Here is a 21,043-nt window from a genome sequence, read left to right on the forward strand (position 1 = left end):
TCGGTGGGACCCCAGCTCAATCTATATGCCAGGCTGCGAGCTTTTTGCAGGCTGGGGCCACATCTGGCTCACTGTAACAGCTCCACCTGGGCTGAACACTATCAGGGATCGCTGAGAAGCCACTGGGATTGGAGATTTCACAGAGCCAGAGCAAACATCACGGTGAGACTTATGGGAAGTTAATGGGTTTTGTACATGCAGATAGGAGAGGGAGAAAGTAGGGCATGGAACCAAGATACTTCCTAGTGCCCTTGACAGACAAGGCAGTGAGCAACTGATAAAAGCCCATGTCTGCCCAGAAAAAGGAAGAAAACCCCTAAATCTTCCTCATGCCACAACGCTCAGCCTGCCTGCCTTAGCCTCAGCAGGCAGGAATAAGAATTGGGTCTGGATCTGGGTCCAGGCCAAAGAGGGGCGGCTAGGCCAAGCCCAGCGCATCACCGGCGACGTCCTTATTCCACCGAGGTGACCATTTGATCTCCTCTGCACAAACTGCCCACACCACCTTCCACAAGGCAGCCAGAGAGCTTTCTAAAACACTTATCTGACCGCAGCCACCTCTGATTTAAAGCCCTTACATAGCCCCCGGCGCTCTCAGCCTGCTTGTCAAGGCCTTAGCCTGTCATCCAAGGCCTTTGTGAAATAATGAGAAATATGTTTGGTCTCTGTCCCAAGTTCCTGGCACAGAGCAACTAAAACCCATGTAATTTCCTGAGCGTGTAGAGTGATGGAGCATCTTTTTTGTTATCATATCCAGTTTTTGTACAGAGCTCCTAAGACTTCTGAAATTTCCTAAGTGACAGGAGTGTCTTTTGCTATTGTTATCAAGCCCTTCAGATTCTACCTGGGTTTATGCTAATGAGGTGAGTGAGGGTGGGGCCTCTACACAGCCTCAGGTAGGCTATGGTCAACAGAAAATCCAAGTCTTATCAGGGTTGGAATTTACAGCCCCAACCACCAACATCTAGAAGGGTACAGAGGGGCTGGGGGCTGGCGATTTAGCTGTATAAAAACTCAATGAGATTGGTTTCCAGGTAGGTAAGCACAGGGAGGTGTGGGGCGGGGGCACGCCCAGGGAGCACATGGGGGTGCCACACCCCTGTACCTGCCTATGCATCTTTCCCATCTGGCTGTTCCCGGGTTGTAGTCTTTCCAATATGCTGGTAAACAGAAGTAAAGTGTTTCCCTGAGTTCTGTAAGCCACTCTAGCAAATTATATGTAAAGCCAGGAGCCACGGCTGCTATCACAGCAGACTGGCCCATGCAGGTTCGCATTGGATTCGGACAGTCGGTAAAGGAACAATGGAGCCAAAAACTGATAGGCCATTTTCTTTCATTCTAGCTTGCACCCGGTGGGCAAGAAAAAACACACCCTGGGCTCCAAAACCCACTCACATTCAGTGCTCACAAAGCCACTGACTTATCCGAGTTTCAAAGCCACTGACTTATCCGAGTTTCCTAGAATCAAAGGTTTCTAGCTCACCAGCCTTATTCTCCTCAGTTCCCCATCTCCTTCCTTATCCCAGATACAAGCTCTGCACAAACTGGCATCTCACTCAGCACTCCGCCATCTTGGCTGCTTCTCCTGGCCACATGGCCTCTTTCTGCTCTCTGCTCTGCTCCCTCTGCTCTCATGCTAATCATCCCAGGAACCAAGAGCGCAAGCTCTCGTTCTGCCCCTATTTTATAGTGTAGCTTCACAACCTCTAATCCAATATACAAAATAGGGAAGTCTCTAATACAAAGTCACTTCTCTGAGGCATGATTGGATTGTACCACCCCACATCAAAAAGGGTGGGAAAGGCTTAATCCCAAAACCAAGCCCCAGGCTACAAGAATTCTCAACACACATTAATATTACCTGGGCGACGGCCTCACGTGGGCAGCGCCATTTTATCAAAGTGAGCATAATACATATTTTATCTGCCCAACATTATATATTAAACACAGGTCGGGGATCATGAGAACTCTTCATTTGTAACCAACTTTGCAACCAACATCTGAAGAGGCAGGGTGCTAACTCTGGGTAGTTAGCGTCAGAATCGAACCGGGTCATTGGACAGCCGCTTGGTGTCCGGAGGGTTGGAGAATTGCTGGTTGGAGTTGAAAAACACTCCAGACCTGCCATTCCAGTCTTCTCTCATGAAACACTCATTCACACTCAGCTTCACTCCCAATATTCCAAATTACCTGCGTCCCTGGAACCCCTTAGTCTCCCTGCAGCTATGCCACCGCTGTCACACAAGTTACGTATTCTCTCTCCTAGAACATCACCCAGGCCCATCTAGCTGGTGAAATCTTCACTGAACTTGACGCTCCAGGAGCACATCCTCAAAGCCAGGGACCTGGTTTTCCACATCATTTTTTTTTTCTCACCAGTACACAGCAGAGTGCTGGGCCTGCAGTAAGCATCAGTAAGTACATATGGGGGGCTGGATGCAGGTGGAGGACACAGATGGATAGATGGGTGGATAAACGAGGATCTGGATGGATAAATGAATTGGTGAATGGATAAGAAGGTAAGGGGGGATAGTGAATGTGGCAAGGATGGGAAGGTAAACAGATGAAAGGAAGGCTAGGTGGATGGAGGGATGTATGTCAAAGATTTTATTAAACGCCTTAATCAATGAGGGAACCAAAAATACATTATACACAATACAAGAAGAATCTGAAGGGCCACAATATAGCTTTTTGCCCACCCCACCCTCAGGCTATCAGTTGACCTCAACTGATACAATTCATATGTATCTCAAAGAATTATAATCAACTGATTACAATCAGTTTTGTACAACCTACCAAATAATAAAATAGCTCAGAGACCATGAGAGACACAGACTTCTAGAGAAACAGATAAATATGTACCAGATAACACCTAATATTCAATTAGGACACCTGGTAATCTTTTCTGCCTATTTTAGTGTTTCATAATCTTACCTGGTGCCGCTTAACCACCTGTGCACCTCTGGAAAGTCACTTAAATTCAGAAGGCCTCGGTCTCCTTATCTGTAAAGTGGAATGGAACCATTAAAAACACACACACACTCACGCACATGATCCAAGTCCTCTGAGAAGAGCTGCTAAAGGAGCCGCTTAGAGTTTTCCATGTATTTCCCCAACCCTGAGCTTCCTACTTGAGTGCTGCCTCTGAGCTTGTTGGCTCTAGGAAAGCCTTACCCCTGACCCCACCCCACACCAACGAAGAACCAAGACCTCTTCCTTAAAATCCCCTTAACACCACCGAGACATTCAAGGGGGCTGTTGGCAAAAATCAGAGGGCAAGAGGAAAACTCGTTGTAAAGCTGTTGGGATACGTTTTCCTCCCGTACCTCCTTTCTTTTTAGAGCACGCTGGCTCCCCAGCCCCCAAACAGGGCAGTCTAGAGAGCCAGGCCCTTTGTAATGTAATTCAAGGCTGGAAAGATCCTTTTGACAAAATTCCATGAAAGGGATATACTAGCAAGAAGGAACTTTCTCGAAAGGTCTGGTGAGTGTTTTAAACAGATATTCCACCAAGAGAGCGACCATCCTGATCCCTTCCCCGCCCCCACCTCCCCTTCTCCACCCTTTAGTATCACAAGATTCCCTCCACAACTGAAATGATAAGTTGACCATATCCTGTGACAGGGGTCATACACAAGTCCCCAGAGTCTGACACCCGGCATCTCTCAGGCACCGCAATGTCCTGAGAGGGCACTGCATGACTTCCTTCCAACCTGCTACCCTGCCCTTGGCCAAGTAGACACTAAACACCACCATGCTTCTCTGATGCCCAAGAGATGCCCTGCCTGAAAGTCTGACCCTATACAGAAAATTAAAAACCCAAAATATGTGCACAATGACATAAACAATCATCACAAACATGCACAATGCTACCCACAGGATGTTCATGGCAGTGTTGTCTAGAAGTGTAAAAAACTGAAAACAGACTAAATGCCAGCTATCGAGGGCTGCTTACATAAAATATAGTACATTGCTTAATTGGATTGCTTTGTTTTTATTTTATTTTATTTTATTTTATTTATTTATTTATTTATTTATTTATTTATTCATTTTTGGTGTTGAGTTTTACAGGTTCCTTGTAAGTTTTGGATATTAACTCCTTATCAGATGTATCATTGGTGAATATGTTCTTCCATTCAGGGGGTTGTCTTTTCATTTTGTTGATGTTGTCCTTTGCTGTGCAGAAACTTTTTAGTTTGATGTAGTTCTATTTGTTAATTTTTTCTTTCGTTTACCTTGCCTAAGGTTATACACCAGAAAAAACATTGCTTTAAGAAATGTCCAAGATTTTACTGCCTGTGTTTTCTTCTAGAATTTTTATGGTTTCAAATCTAACATTTAAGTCTTTAATCCACTGAGTTAATTCTTATGTATACTGTTAAAACGTGGCCCAGCTTTTTTTTCTTTTTTTTCTTTTTTTGCACCTTTCTGTTCAATTTTCTCAACACCAATTGTTGAATAGACTATCTTTACCCCATTGTATGTTTTTGGCTCCTTTGTTAAATGTTGACTATAAAAGCATGGGTTTATGCCTGACCTGTGGTGGTGTGGTGGATAGAGTATCCACCTAGAATGCTGAGATCACTGGTTCAAAACCTCAGGCTTGCCTGGTGAAGGCACATACCAGAAACAACTACGAGTTGATGCTTCCCACTCCTCCCCCACTTTCTCTCTATCTCTCTCTAAAAATCAATAAATAAAATCTTTTAAAAAAAAATAAGCATGGGTTTATTTCTGAGCCTTCTATTCTGTTCCATTTATCCACATGCCTGTTTTTATGCCAATACTATTTGTTTTTATTACTATGGCCTTGTAGTATAGTTTGATAACAGGTAGTATGATTCCTCCAACTTTGTTCTTTCTCAAGATCACTGTTGCTATTCAGGGTCTTTGTGGTTCCATAAAATTTTTGGAACAGCTGTTATAGTTTCATAAAAAATGTGATTGGTGTCTTGATACAACACCAAAAAACAAACAATCCAATTAGGAAATGGGCAAAGGATATGAATAGACATTTCTCCAAAGAAGACACACAGATGGCCAACAGACATTTGAAAAGATGCTCAACATCACTAATCATCAAATAAATGCAAATTAAAACCAAAATGAGATATCATCTCACATCTGTCAGAATGGCTTACATCAATAAATCAACAAACAACAAGTGTTGGCAAGGATGTAGAGAAAAGGGAACCCTCATGCACTGTTAGTGGGAATGCTGATTGGTGCAGCCACTGTGAAAACAGTATGGAATTTCCTCAATAAATTAAAAATGAAACTGCCTTATGACCCAGCAATTCCGCTTCTGGGACTATATCCAGAGAAACCCAAAACACCAATTTGAAAGAATATGTGCACCCCTATGTTCACTGCAGTATTATTTACAATAGCAAGATTTGGAAGCAGCTCAAGTGCCCATCAGTAGATGAGTAGATGCAAAAGCTGTCATACATTTACACAATGGAATATTACTCAGCCATAAAAAAGGAAGAAAATTTTACCTTTTATGACAGCGCAAATGGACCTGGAGAGTATTGTTAAGTGAAATAAATCAGTCAAAGAAAGATTAAGTACCATATGATTTCACTCATATGTGGAATCTAATGAACAAAATAAAGTAACAAAATGGAAACACTCATAGGAGAACAGACTGACAGTTGTCAGAGGGGTTGGGGGTTTGGGAGGCTGGTTGTAAAAAGTGAAGGGATTAAGAAAAGAAAAAAAAACTTACACACAGAGCCTGACCTGTGATGGTGTAGAGGATAAGGTATTGATCCGAATGCTGAGGTCCCCAGTTCAAACCCTGGGCTTGCCCAGTCAAGACACATATGAGGAGCAACTGCAAGTTGATGCTTACTGCTCTTCCCTCCCCTATGCCTTTCTCTCTTTCTTTCTCTAAAATCAATAAATGAAATATTAAAAAAAAATTTACAGACAGAGCAAACAGTGTGAGGATTGCAGGAGGGAAAAGGTGTGGGAGGACTTAGAGGAAGGTAGACAGTAGAAGGGGGACGGATGGTGATGGAAGAAAATTTGACATGGGGTGGTGAACACAGCACAATATACAAACGATGGACTGTAGACCTGTGCACCTGAAATGTATAATTTCATTAACCAATGTCACCCCAATAGAGTCAATAAAAAAGAAAAAAATATATAGTACAACCATCTGATGCAATGGTAGGCACCTACTAAAAGTATGTCCTCCTATGCTCCCTCCAGTCTGTATGTCATTCTCTACACATATCTGTCTGTCCTCACACGTCTGGCTGGCTCACTGGCCTCCCGCATCTCTCGGACCCCGTGACAAGCCCTGTCACTGTGTGGGCATCAGGCTGGCTGTGTAGGGAGGAGAGATAAACAGCAAACTCATCCCAAATAAGGACATTTATAGAGTTTATACAATTAAAAAAAGAACAAGAAACCTCAATATTAACAATGACTAGTTTTATGGTCTTTCTCCTTTTGATGTTCCCCAAGTGTCCTACACTTGTATTTGTGAATGGACAGACAGACAGGCAAATAGTCATAACCCAATCTATTGAAACTAGATAAATCACCACCAGCCCCAATGAAAACCAGTTCTGGGTTCCAGTGTGAAGAACAAGCTAGATTGGCCAGACCAGGGATGCTTAAATGAAGGTGGAAAGAAATGAGCTCTTTAGAGCTGGACCCACTCCACCAAGGATCAACACAAGCATCTGCTCAGGAAGCTCAAAGTGACCTTTAGCAACTCAAGAGCACCCCATATTGTAGGGGTGCAACAAACAGAAGAACTATTGAAATAAGAAAGGGAGTACTGGAGGGTGGGCTGGGCTTGTCCAGGGTCCCAGAGTAGGATGGAGACAGAACAGGTTCAGGAAGCCAGGAGCCCTGAGTCAGGCACCCCATTGGGGTTGGCATGTTTCTGCCACAACCCACTTCTGAGCCAAAGATTTTGGGGGTGCGGTGTGGTACAGAGAGCTCAGGGTATTGGAAGGGTGAAGGGAATAGGCACGTTGGTGGCTCAGGAGAGGAAGGCTCAGTGGAGCCTAGCTGACATCCTGGCACCCCCAAAACTCACCTGTCTGCAGGAAACTGGTGGCAGGAGGCCCTGCCAGGCTTGTCTGTCCCTTGCAGAGGTCGTAACAAGGTTCCCTGCCCAAGTGCCCAGCTTTACTTGTAATCAAACTGTCTGGCTATCCTTCCACGGGTACATCATTTGCCTACCCTTCTCTGCACAGGTCTGTCTGCTTGTCCTCCTCTGCTCCCTCCAGTCTGTATGTCATTCTCTACACACATCTGTCTGTCCTCACACATCTGTCTGGCTCACTGGCCTCCCGCATCTCTCGGACCCCGTGACAAGCCCTGTCACTGTGTGGGCATCAGGCTGGCTGTGTACGGAGGCGCGCGGGTCAGCCCTACCCTTACCCTGAGACCCCTATTTCAGGAATGACCCAGGTGGTACCGCAGCTCCGCTAAAGCCCGAGAGGCACTCCGCCACCTGGAGAGCTGCAGCGGGTGGCGGTGGTGTGGACGGCCGGATGGGGCTGCAGCAAAGAAGGGGCGGGCTCGGGAAGCCAACTCCACCTTGCCCGGGTACCTCGGACAGCGGTTCCGCTCCCTCCGGCCCCGCCTCCCCCGCTCGGCCCCGCCTCCCCCGCTTAGCCCCGCCTCTGCGTGCGCGGCTAGCCAAAGAGCAGCGGTGCGCCCCCCGAGGTCCGTCCGAGCGGGAGCCTGAGCGCAGAAGCGTCAGAGCGGGAACCCGAGCAGGAGCCAGATCCTGCGCGGGAACCTGAGCGGCAGCCGAAGCTCCGACCAGCACTGCGGAGCACCAGAGCGAGGGATCCTAGACAAGTATGGGGTGTGAGGCTGGGGGCGATCCTGGGAGGCATGAGGAGGGGGTCCCGGCCCTCTCCCCCGCGTCCTGCGGGTGCCCCGGCGCCCCCGCACACACCTGGGGGCGCTCCGCGCTGGGAGGGTGGGTGCGCGGCACGAAGCCGGGCCGTAGCATGCTCGGAATGCGATTCTCGCGGACCCCGACTCCCGACCCCCGGGCGGACCACCCGGACCTGCGCCAACCTAGGCTGTCCCTAAGTACCTGCTCGAGTCGCGGGGAGGGGGCGGTCTCCCAGACGAGCATCCCACCTGGCTCTGTGCCGTCGGGTTTGGGGATCCCTTAACAACCTACCTAAGAAGGAGAAAACTACGATGTACTTTTTGGTCGGGGTGTAAGAGGAGAGGGGGTCCGGGCTTTGCGGAGTTTGAAGCTAGAACCCTCACCAGACGCGCGCATTACCCGGGCTGTTTCCCCACTTCGGTGCCTGCTGCGCTGGCGTATCTCAGTACCTAGGGTGGGAGGGGTGGGGCGTCGGCGCCGCACCTTTTCCCGCTTGAGTGCAGACTTTTCTTTGCGCGGTAAACTGAGTCGCGGCAGCTGATCCGGCTGGTTGCGCAGTTCCAAACGACATAGCCTCCTCCCCCTCTACACCTCTGGAAGCTCAATAGTGCCCACCCCCCATCCCCAGGCCGACTGACGCAGTTCTTCGCTTGCCATCAGGTTCCTCGGGCTGGTCACAAGTGCCAGCGGTGGGGGCTGGGGGTGGGGGTGGCCAAGACCAGGCTGGGAAGGGAAGTAAGTGCACAAGTGGCAGGTGTAGGAGGCAAAGGCTCCAAGGTTTTTTGGTCGTTGGTCTTGATCCACACAGCAGGCATGGGCACCTACCTTGAGGATGCCCCTACTGAGTGCTCTACTGGAATAAGTGGTGTCATGTCCCTGTGCCTCAGTTTCCTCCACTGACAAGTGGGCAGGACTCTGTTGTGAGCAAGTTTAAGAGCGTTGGAACCAGAGGGTGGACTTTGCTGATTTCCCAGCTGTTGAGCCTCTAAGAAAGATAGTTTAACCTCTCTGAGCCTCAGTTTCCCCATCTGAAACGTGATGAAGGTGGGTTGGAAAAATGAAATGAAATGATGTTGTAGGGGGCCTAGCACAGTGCTTGACACAGCCAGTGTTCGGTTCAGGTTGGCTACAGGTGTCATTTTATAAACTGTTCAACACCTGTAGATGCTGAGGCTACGTTCCCCTGATGTGGTGAAGACGTCATCTCCTTCTAGAAGGCCTTTGAATATTCTATATCTTACTCATTTTTTTATTGGTCTAAGCTTATGAAGGTAATGTAAACTCCCCAAAGGCAGGGGTTTTTAACTCTTTTGTTCACTATGATATCCCCAGAGTCCAGTACAGTACTAACACTTAGTATACTTTGCAAATATAAAGTGTTTTACAAACATAAGGTCTATTACAATTATTATTATTTTTAATTATTATTATTATTGCCAAATGCATAGCTTTCCTGAAAACAAAACATAAGGTTCACAGCAGAAACCATTACCTCAAAAATTTGGGAAATAGGACTTGCCCACATGCCAGGGAAAACGTGAGAAAGGTTAAAAACAATGGAGATTATTTTCCTGACATTTTAATAAAGGTCTTTATCAGTAGGTTTAAAGACAAGGAAAATTTTTTTTTAATCTTCGCAATAACAAATGACATGTTCAAAGGCAATTAGCTTTTAAAACTTCCAGTGAATTAACTATTACTTATTCACTTTTTATTTTGTTAGCACAAAAGGCTTCAAATCTTCATTTTATGATTTTTTTCAGATTATACAAATAATACTTGTTCATTGTAGAAAATTTGGAAAGTCATAAAAATGTAATGAACATAAAAATCCTCTTTAATCCCACCATTGCCAAGAGAGCAGAATGACTAAATAATTTATTTTCTTTCTAATTTTTTCTATCTGAAAATTTTCTCTAGAGTTTTTGTTGTTGTTGTTACAAATAAGGATCGTGTTGTATGCAGAGCTTTATAACCTGATAATTTTATAACCTGGGTTTGTTTTTTTTTTTTCTCCTCTTAACACTATACTGTAAGTCTTTACCTGTATAATATACCTGCAGAGGGAAGGAGGTGGCAGTTGATCCTACAGAGGACTACTCCAGGTAAATAAGGCAACATAGAGAGCCAATAATCTCCAGTACTTCCTGGCCAACCTAGTGGAGCACACATTTGGCCAGATGTTGCATGGAGACAGAGGCTTCCTTGTTGCAGAGGCTGCCACACCTGGCACCCTGACCAAGTTACCTGTTTGCAAACCTTAATGTCCCCTTTTCACCTCTCTGCTACTGTTATCTTGCTCTTTTTCACCCCTATTCCTGTGTTCATTTCTTCATTCCATCATATGACAAACATTTAGTGACATTTATCCACAGTTGTTCCTCTCCACTAGGAAAGTCACCAGCTGCGTCACATCTTCACATAAAGACCTTCCTGCAAAGGAGAAAGGTATTCTGCCACCTGACCCCCAATTGCAGCCCCAGGAGTTGGCCCCTGCCTAGTGAAGCAGATGCAACCCTTTCGAGATTAATGTGTCTGACCAAAGTCCCTGGAATTTCAAACTTTTTTTCTGGCTCTGGGCAAACACATATACACCCACAGGTTCATGGAACTCCTGAAAGATGACCTCATTTGTTCATTCAGCCAGTAGTCCCTGAGCATTTACTGGTCCCTGATCACAAGCAACCAGTGGTTACCTGGGCTGTCTAGACCTCAAGTCACTACCTCCCAATCTCAGGAGGGGCTTCATTTCTCCACCATCCCGTCACCCAGGCAGACACAGGGACTCATCCTCAACTCCTCCCCCTTCCTCACTCTCTACATATGATCCATCTGGACTGATTCTTAAACATCCTCTACTTAGCCCACTCTGTTCCTCAAAACCACTCAGTATGTCCTGCCCAGGGGACTTTGCACTGTCTGCTCCCTCCACCCAGCACCCTCTTCTCCCAGATGTCCACTCAGCTAGCTCCCTTCCTCCAGTCTTTGCTTACAGGTCACCCTCCCACCAAGGTCCTCTGCAGCTGCTGTATCTATCTACAATCTCCATCTACACATTCCCCCCTGTACCTTACCCCACTGTTACCTAACGTGCTTAACCATTACATTTGTGTCTCCATCTCTAGCAAGAAAGCTCTGTGACGACAGGAGCTGTCCATGTTTGCTTCACTCCTCCATCCCCAACACTCAAAATCTGGTACACAAGGGATTTTCAATAAATATATGTTGAACTAATGAATGCAGCCTCTCATCCATTCATCCAGTCATTATTGCCTTCATTTAGGCTTATCATCGCCTCCCATGATCCCCTGCTTCCTGTCTCCCACACCCTCTACCCTGACACCAACCAGACTTTTCTAAAAGGACAAAAGCTCACTACGCCACTCCTCTGTTTAAGATCCCCCAAACGGCAGTATTGGGGCAAGGGGCTCACTACCTCACCCAACCTTCGTCATTTCTGAGTCTCAGTGTTATAAAATGGGAATTTGTTTCAGTGACTGCACGTGACCGCACTTGAGCCACGCACCATAAATTGCAGGACCTCGCACAGAATCTTCCACGGGCTCGCCCCCTCCTGCAGAGTTGCGCAGTCGGCTGCCCACCGCAGTGACGCCGAATACTCCCAGGTCGCGGCCGCGCATGCGCCAAACCGCCCCTGGTGGCGGAGCCCGGCTCTCGCCGCCAGGATTTGGGGAGCGCTTTCTTTATGCACACTCGTGTGTCCAGGTCTGTGTCGCAGTGGGCCCCAGAACAGAGGATTCTGGGAGTGGGGACGAGAAGTGGTGTGGAATTGCCGCAGTTTGCTGCATACCACTCAGTCACTTAAGAGCCTAAGTGGTGCCGCCGCCTGCCCGCCCTCCCGTTTCTAGCCAGACAATCCAGTCGGAGATGAGTCACCGACAGAAACGCGCCTCGCCTGGGACGCGAGGCAGGAGAGTGGCGGGCAGTGGAGACGTGACCTGGGAGCAAGCCCTCCTCCCGACGCCCTCCTCTGCAGCCCGTGCTCCCGAAGCCCCCCTCCCAGCAAACCAGTCTCAGTGTGTGTGTGTGCCAACCCTGTGCACCCCCTGCCCCCATCACTGCGTCCTCGCAGCAGCCCTGGACACCTGTGGCAGTTCCATCTCTAGCAAGCAAAGAGAACTTCACTGACGAGGTTTCTTGAGCTGTGTGTTGACAGCTGTATAGAAGTTGGCCAGGTGGAGAGGAAAGGAATGGATTGCAGGGAGAGGGAACAGCCTGGAGGTATAAAAAGGCCCAGTGTATCCAGGAACCAGGCCAGCCAAAGCACCAGGACTGCTCGATCTCTGTGCGGTGTCCCGAGCAGTAACAGAGGGGCACTGGGGTGTGTGTGTGTGTGTGTGTGTGTGTGTGTGTGTGTGTGTGTGTGTCAGAATCCCTCCCTGCATAGCTTTTCTCTGTGATCTGGGTTGGTTATGTCACTGAACCTCAGTTTCCTCCTCATTTGCAAAATGGAAATGATGTTACCCACCTCAAGGGACCTGTTGCAGTGATGGTGGTGACATTAGCTAGCACATGCAAGTGTTTGGTGAATGTGAGCCACACCTGACACCCCGAGTGCCCAGGAGGACTCCATATACAGAATTGTCCACCTGACCCACAGCCAAACTGGTCAACCCTTCTCCAGGCTCCTGAGCTATTTGAGAACTTATACAATGTCGACCAAACACCCAAACTGACCACAAAAATCATACATAATGCAAGGGTTCTTGCTACCACTTGTCCTGGAAAGCCCATCTCCTACCTTCTCACACACACCCAAAGATTAAGCTCTTCATCTCAGAATCACAGGACCCTGTCAGGGAAAAAAAGAGGGGCTACAGGGTCCTTTAAGAGAAGGAGAACCTTAGGGATATCCACCATGAGAACTCCAGCACAATCCCTTCACCCCCATATTCTGCAGCCCGGAGCTCTCCCAGCCCCCACGCAGAGTGGGCACAGCTCACAAAGTCACCATCCTCTCCCTTGAGGTTGACAGCCCAGGGGACACGAGCACCCAGCCGGCAGGGTCACTGAGTGCTGGGTGGTGTCCCCACTATCTCTCTGTGTTTCTGCAGGTGAGTGGAGGCTCCCAAGTAGGAGCTGTACAAGCAAGCAAGATGCCACCACTATTCTGCTCGAAGGACTACGCAAGTTTCAAACGCCCCTGCCCCGGTAAGTCTCTCTGGCACCCTTCCATGGCTCTGGGCCAGGCGACAGCAGAGCTTGGAGCACACAGAACAGCTGACCCCTGACTTCGCTTTATGCAATTCAAATGGCTCCTGAGCTTCCTTTCTTTGCTAGCTCTGGGGAAATGGGGACACAAGACACAGAGGACATAGGTCCTGTCCTATAGGGCTCTCAGTCCATATGGAACCTCAGGAGTTAAAGAATACAGACTCAGGAATTACACAGAACAAGCTGGATTTAACTTCTGTCGCCACTACTTTAGCTCTGTGCCTCAACTTCCCCATCTATAAAATGGGGGAAAGCCAATAACTACCTCTCAGGTTGCTAATGAGGACCAAGTGAGATCAACAGGCATGTAAAGGGTTTAGAGTCTGACTGATGTGCTCAGTCAGTGAGAACTACATTATTATCATTGTTTCTCCTTTTGAGAACTCACCTGAGGGACCTCTTTTCCACAATCCCAACATCTCTAGAACAGACACACAGACAGCAGATACACAGAATGGGGCCCCACCCCCTCCCCAGCCCTGGACTGTTTGTGTCTCCTCCCTGTGTACCTGCCTGCCATTGTCCCTTTCTTCCCAAAACACACAGGCTCCTTCTATGGAATCTTGGGTGTCTTATCAGTGAGGTGCAATAGCCTTGATGTACCTTTAGCCTGAGTGAGCTGTAGATCATGGCCTGTTTCAACTGCATATAAAGTGGCCTAAAAGAAGCAAAGCATCATTTTAGGGATAGGAGCATTTTATTTTAGCAACATCCAAAAAAGGAAAGAAAAAAAAAACAACCGAGCTCCCAGCTCACAATGCCTGGTAGCCACAGAATAGCAGCTTAGCTAAAGGCATGGGGCTTCAACTCTCCTCTGACCCAGCCCCTCTCTGTGATCTGTGTCTCCTTGGGAGGTCACATCCTGCTACCAAAGGCTTCTTCAGGCAGTGGAGTGAGACGCTGCTCCCTCCTCCCTGGCAGGGGCAGCCAGGAGAAAGTCCCTGGTCCTGCCCACAGAGTATCTTCCACTGAGTTAGGGATGGAGGAGGAAGTGTGTGGTGGGGGTCTGTGCCCCGGCTTAATGTCCTCTCTGTTTGTTCCCAGTGATTCCGCAGAACTCTACCGACCTACCCCCGGACAACTCGGAGGATATCGATCTGTTTTTGTCTCCAGTACTGATGGTAACTTCAGTCGTATGTGTGATTTTCATCCTCTCATGCGTCTCCATCTTGATGAACAGCCGGAGCTCCAAGAGACAGGAAGAGGACAGCGAAGACGAGGAGGAGGAAGAGGAGGAAGAGGAGGAGGAGGAGGAGGAGGAGGAAGGTGAGCTGCTGCCCTCCTGTCCATTTTGACTGCAACCCAGGAGCCATCGAGGAGGTGGCTGCTTTGCCATGGGAAGGGGAAGATGGTCAGGAAAGGTATCCTAGAGGTCTGAGGTGATCTGAAATTGCTCACAGGTACCCACCAAAATGTTCTCAGTGGTATGGGAAGCCTGGTTTCCTGCCAAGGGTAGGACCGAAGGTCAGAGGGAAGACAGGTGGCTCCTCCCCAGACTGGCCACTGTTGGTCCAGGCTGTCCTGACAGGTGGTCCCGATAGTGCTGGGACAGAGGGCTGTCACTGAGGGCATCTGTGCTTGGTGAGAAGCGGGATGGTGAATCGGAGAAGAGAGAGTCCCAGTGGCCTCAGGTGAAAATGAGGACCCCCCTGGCACCAGCCTGAGGCTCCAGCTAAATGTCTGTTCCCTGTAGAACCTGAAGATCCCTCATACTGGAGCCTCGGGATGCGATATGCCTGCAGCTTTGTGCGGCCCAGGTCTGACGGCGAGGTGGACCTCGGCTCTGATGAGGAGGATGGCACGGAGCTCCGAGAGATGAACTCAGATTACCCACCACGGTAAGGAGACCTCATGGGGGAGAAGGGTGTTAAGAGGGTGGGGCTCTAGGAACAAATGCCCCCAGGGGAAATAACACCACCTCCCCAAATGCTCTAAATACAGGAAGTATCTGCTCAGAGGGTGTGACCTCACCCTTCCTGACCAAGTAGGTCCCAGTGAGGCAGGGTTTGACTCAGCAGATGTCACCATGCAACACTCGAGGAGGAAAAGAAAAGCTCAGGTCCTTCAAGCTGGGGTGGAGGGGTGGCGTGGAGGGTCCAGGTCCCAGCTCCACAGTATGTTTCCCCAAAGCCCAAATCACATCCACTGGGACAGGGGTCATTGTGTCCAAACTGCACCTGATGGCCCTGTCCCATTGGAGAGTTCTCCGGAAGGCCTTAGGGTCATCTCCTGCCAGCTAGAATCTAGGTCTCAATCATTCTGAGGAGCCCCTCCACAGAACAAGCCATCATGACAGTGGCCTGGCTGGTCCGTGTCAGGCTAGTTTGTCACTCTGGACAGACTCTCAGCTCTTGGGGAGAGACCCCACATGTGGCCATAAGACCAGGTTCCACAGGCCCTGAGGGAGCCCCTTCTCTTGTAGCTATGAAGAGTGCACCGGGCCAGGGGCCGCTCAGCTGTACCGCCCCACAGAGGCACCCCCCTCCTACTGGCTGATCGACACCTGCTTCACTGACGGCCGTTTCCATCTGCGCACCATCTCTCTGGATCTGCCACCCTCCTACGAGTCTGTGTGTGGGGCTTGTCCTCCTGCTCCCACCAGCCTGCTGCCACTGCCTGGGCCAAACCGTGCCAACGGCCCCACTACCACAACCCAGGCCATGATCTCTAGCGCCGAGATGAGTGTGTGAACGCCAGCAGGCCATGTCCTGCCAGTCTCTAGGGGCTGAGGAAGACCTTTCAGGCACACAGGAGAGCACGTGCACGCACACACACAGACATGCACAGATACACACAAGTGCGCACACATAGATGTGCACATACAGGCATGCATGCACAAATACGTGCACAGACATGCACGCACACACACATAACTTGTACACATATAGACACACCCATATGTACATACACATCCAAACATGTCCCACATGTGTGCAGATATGTGCACACACGCATACAAACTCATCTGTGAAGGTTTCATTAAATATGAAGCTCTCCCTACCTCCTATCTCCTCCCCAGCTTGTCGCTTGTGACTCTGTGGACAGCGCTGGGAGAACTGAGGTGAAAAAAGGACTATGTTTGCTCTCCCCTCTCCCTGTGCCTGTTTGCCCCTGCCCTCACCTGGCAGGCTGTGCCCTTTTCCGATTGTGTCTCCTAAGACAGCTCACCATCCCAGGTCAGCTGCCCCCCTCCAGCCCGGTGAGTGGGACAGGGTAGTGAGGCTCAGCTGTGTGCTGCTCCTCTTTTAAGTACAGGGAAGAAGAACCATATGACCTTTACTACTTACAGGGTGAAGGACATGGGCTGGGGGAGCTCAGGAACAACCGGGGACCCCTTAAGTCCATCTTCCCTCTCCCTAACCCAGTGCTGCCCTCAGTCTGGTGGTGCCAGCAGGTTATCTCGGAAGCCCCACCCTACGCACCAGGTGATTAACACGGCCCCTCATGGGCGTGCGGCGGTGCTGGTGGGTTACAGTTGTCCCCATGTTAGTTCAAGCACTACCAGGACTGAGGGTCTTCAAAGAAGACAAGGGCTCTGAGACATAGGAATGGCCCCTCACTAATGACGTGCCCAGTTGGCCTGAGCTTGAATGGGCTGGAGCCGACCCCAGAATGTTCTGGTCATGCCCCCCAGGGTGTTTAGAGACAAAGTAAAGGAAATTAAGCAACCGCAAGCAACCTCAAGAGGACCAACAGTTGCCTCTCAGCCTTGATGCCAGAGGCACCACAGGAGATGTGTGGGGTTGCCTAACTGTAGAGAGGCTCTGAGACCACTCAGGTGACAGAGCTGATGCCTGAAGACCCAGCCTGCCGAGGGCAGCATCTGGGCATCTTTGAGAAGTGTCCCGCCAGCTTACCTCAAATCCACTCTGCCTCCCTTCCCCATCCTAACCCACCCCAATCTCTCCTCCCCCCCCCCACACTTCAATTCCTCTGAAGAAGGGCTAAAATTTACTAATCTGTTTCTTAAGAAGAGAGATGATAAGAATGGCGATCGTGAATTTTGTTTGTAGAAATAGTGTTGTGTCTTTTTCCGGTGCAGAACTGAAAGGATTCCGTCAAAGGTTGCTCCGTGCAGGGTAGGGACCTTGTTTACAAGCAGTTCTGTTCACTTTTGTGGTGTGCTGTTTTCTAAGCAACAACTAATGTGTTTGTTGTACTGTATAGCCTTTGGAGTGCACTCCTGGGATGGACCGCATCCTGCTTCTGCAACCCTTAAAAGTCCTGGGGGAAAACCCCTTATGTGCCCATCAGTGTTTGATTGTGAACAGCTTTTCTTGTTTCTGGATTAAGCGCTAAATAAGCAACACTGTACCTTTTCTGTGTTCAAATTACATATATCATATCAATAAAAAATATTACAAAAAGTTACATTATCAAAGTGTTCTTGCGCCACCCCCCTGAAAACTTCTAAGGAAACAGCAGCAAACTGAAAATATGTTACTTCTGTCAAAATTAGCAGCCATTGAAGTCTTGTCATTTTCCTGATGACGCAAATATTTGGGTAGTCAGTGATTTACCAGTGTCCTGTGTCCATTAGCCCGCTCCAAGCCCACACTGCCACCTGCTGGCCACCTGCTGCCACTGTTCAAAGCAAATAAGTGCACCTGAAGAATGAGCAACTTTCCTTCGTCCACAAACTCACTGCCCACGGTCACTGGTAGTTGTAGATGAAGCTTATCTTCCACCCTTGAGATGTTCCATGAAGTTTAACTCATTCAGGAATAGCCCTTGCCCCCCCCGTATCTCTCCCTGGGCACAGCCTGATACCTAAGTCCCCTCACTGTATACAATATGATCACTCCTCTGTCCTTAACACCAGTGCGCATGGCTCAGGTGCCACCTCCGTGTCTTGGGGCCCCTCCTCCTGGGAACAAATGTAGCAAACTTCATGGTGATGGCGTCCAGCCTTGTGCTGGCCCCACCCTGAACCACCCCACACCAACACCCAGTTTCAACAACAAACCCACTCAGGATCCCACTGGCACAGGGGACTATTAGGCTCGACTTTTCCTGCCTCCTCTATCCACAATGCACCCTGTGTCCACATTTGGCACCACATACCCTCTGCACACAAGACTGACCTCTCTCTGCCAAGGGCTGGAGGGGTGGGGGCCGAGCGGGAACCCTCGTGCAGACTGGGTGGGCTCCTGGGCCGTTGTCTTCAGAAAGGGGAGTCGCATATGAGGCCATCACATTGGTCAGCATGATCTGCCACTGGGCCAGCATGTATAGACGTGGCCTGTTCCAAGGTCTTAGGTCAGGGCACCAATAGCATCTGCCACGCGAGCAGCAGAAATCACTCGAGAGAAGAAGGGGAGAGCTGATGCAAAGTATGGCCGTCCGTCCATAGCTTGCCTGGCCAAGCCCCCTGTACATCCTCCTACGGGGGTCTCACACCCTGTTCCTAAAGACCCTGATACACACCCGTATGTAATGTAACATTACTCAGCTCACATCACCTGGGGTTTTGTATACATCTGCTCAGACGGGTTTGGCACACACACACTAGTGCCCCTTATACACTCCAAGGCCATCCACTCTCATACTCAGGTGTCACCACCAGTGGCTGACCTGATGACTGATGAGGTTCTGGGTGTGAGCAGCGGAAAGGCCGGCAGCTTCTTCATCTGAGATGGTGAATCTTCCTCCCCGGGCTCTGCTCTGCTGCACCTCCCACTGTGCCGCCCCAAGCCCACGTGAACTCTCTCAATCAGGATCAATTGCCTGGGTCGGGCCCGTATTTCCAGGCCAGGGGGCCGGGCATGCCTTCACACCCCGGGCTGCCGCCCAGCTGTGCCTGCTCAGCCTCTCTCCAGGTAACCCCAGGTCTGCAGGAGCTCAGGCCTGTGGTCACAGCCTCAGCCAAACTACGACCGCCCATCCTCACCAGCCCGATTCCTGGGGTCCTGGGTTACCTTCCTTCTGCCCTGACCCATGACCTGCCACAAAGCTGAGGAGAGGGCATGGACAGTTCTGAAAAGAGGGGCCCTCCATCCCGACAGGCTCTGAGCCTCCCCCCCCCCATGCAATTTCAAGCAGCAGAACCCCACCTTAGACAAGAAAGGGTATTTATTAACTCAGGTACCTAAATTGTCCAAGTGATCGTTTCAACTTCAGGCGCGGCTGGATCCTTGAGGTCCGAGAATACAGCAAGTGTGCTGCCTGCCCCTCCTGCGTGCGTGTCGCTTTCCTGCTCCCAAAGGAGCAATGGCTGTGACACCCCAAGTATGTTGGCTGACCCAAAATGAAGAGAGACTCTCTCCCAGAGAGCAAATATCAGATCTCAGAGAAGACGGATTGGCCTGGGCACGCACTCACGCCTGATCTTCCATGACTGGGAGGGGCTGGGAAGTAGAGTCTGACTAGCTGGGCCTGGGTCATGTGCCCACCCCATGGGGGAGGAGGAACCGAACAGGCTGGAATGGGTTTTCCAAAGCAAAGAGGGAAGAGGGTGGGGAGGCCTGGGGCCACCCAGAACAGGGGGCTCTGCCCTGTTCCCGCGCCAGGCCCGGCCCTAGCCACTAGCTCTCAGTCTGAATGATGACACCACGCCAAGGTTAGCCAGTGACCGCACAGCAAGCTAGGGCAGGTGCTAGGGAAGGGAAAGTAGGGGATAGCTGCCGACCAGGGCTCATGGTAGATGATGGAGGATTCAAAATCAGCCCAGAGGAGGGCCTAAGGGCACCGGACTCCTGGACACACTATCTTGAAGAGTCCTGGCTCTTTCCCGTGGATGCCTCATCAGGCAGGGCCTGGGGCCAAAGAGGCCCAACTGCAGCGCCTGCGCAGGGGCCAGACTCCATACTGAGGGCACTCCGTGACTCAAGGACGATGAGACTCTCACAAGGAATACACCCGTCCATAGTGTGGTTTTTGTGTCACTTCATTCCTGAAATGGAACCTAACTTTGGGCAAAAGGCCAAGGTATGGGTCCGTGAAGTCAGGCCTGAGGCTCAAGGCCAGGCATCGTCTCCCGGGGGTGGTTCACTGCTAGGCCCCTTCACCTCCTCCCCCTCCTCCAAGCCCGCCCCCTCCCCGGATTGTCCCTGTGTGTCTGTGCCAGACTGGGTGCCCGGGGTTGGGGTCCAAGCTGGTTCTTCTCTGGATGTGGGCCCAGTGAGGTTCAGGAATTGGCAACTGGCAAGAATACACAGCTCATCCTCCCCTGAAGCCCATTCCTGGGCAGCACCCACCAAGCATGCCCCCGTGGCCTCTGAGATCCCGGGCTCCGCGGGGAGCCTGTGCGCAGCAGGGGCCGCTGTGAGTGAAGGCCAGGTGCTGGGGCCCCAGACCTGGCTGTCCCTGCCTCTGTTATCAGCTCACCATGTGACCTTGAGCCACACTCTCCTTTTTGGGCCTCAGGGCCCTGACCCCCCAGCAGCCCCTGCATATCTCTAGTACCCGCTCTCCTCCATCTGTCCCCTGCATTGTCCCCAAACCTAGCCACCCTGGAAAGCAGATTCTCATTAAACCAGCCATTCCCCTGAGGGCCCAGAAAGTGTAAATAATACAATTAACACCAAATCAGCAGTTCAAGGAGGCTGCCGCTGTCCAATGGGGGGGGGGGGGGGGTAGCACTGGAGAGGCTGGGCTGACTTAAGTAGAGAGCAGGGAGGGAAATGGTTCCAGGCCACCCTGGAAAGACGGGCGCAAGGCAATTCACAGGCGTGACACATTCCCAAGAGTGAGGACTAGGACCTCCAGAATGAGGTAAGTGGTTAGATTAATAAGTAACCAAGAACAGTGGAGAACCAATTGATGTCTCTCTTTCTCTCTCTCAAATCAATTAAAAAAAAAAAAAAGAATCCCCAACAAGTGCTCCTTGTAGAATGCACTTTGAGAAATGTTGACCCACGTGGGAGTGAGTCACTGAGTAACTCAATGAGTGGGTGAAACATCACTTAAGTATTGGGTGGGTGGGAGGAAG

At 50.1% G+C, this 21,043-nt stretch overlaps 1 protein-coding gene across 1 annotated transcript; it reads left to right on the forward strand.

Moving 5' to 3' along the window:
• The first annotated feature begins 7,742 nt into the window (after window positions 1-7,742).
• On the forward strand, window positions 7,743-17,385 carry BEAN1 (brain expressed associated with NEDD4 1). The gene is made up of 5 exons (XM_066350180.1): window positions 7,743-7,835; window positions 12,954-13,050; window positions 14,158-14,379; window positions 14,807-14,951; window positions 15,536-17,385. The coding sequence occupies exons 2-5, from the start codon at window positions 12,996-12,998 to the stop codon at window positions 15,801-15,803; spliced, it is 690 nt and encodes a 229-aa protein (XP_066206277.1). The 5' UTR covers window positions 7,743-7,835; window positions 12,954-12,995; the 3' UTR covers window positions 15,804-17,385.
• The last annotated feature ends 3,658 nt before the right edge of the window (window positions 17,386-21,043 follow it).

The sequence above is a fragment of the Saccopteryx leptura genome, chromosome 9, assembly GCF_036850995.1.
Source record: "Saccopteryx leptura isolate mSacLep1 chromosome 9, mSacLep1_pri_phased_curated, whole genome shotgun sequence".
In the NCBI taxonomy this organism is placed as follows: domain Eukaryota; kingdom Metazoa; phylum Chordata; class Mammalia; order Chiroptera; family Emballonuridae; genus Saccopteryx; species Saccopteryx leptura.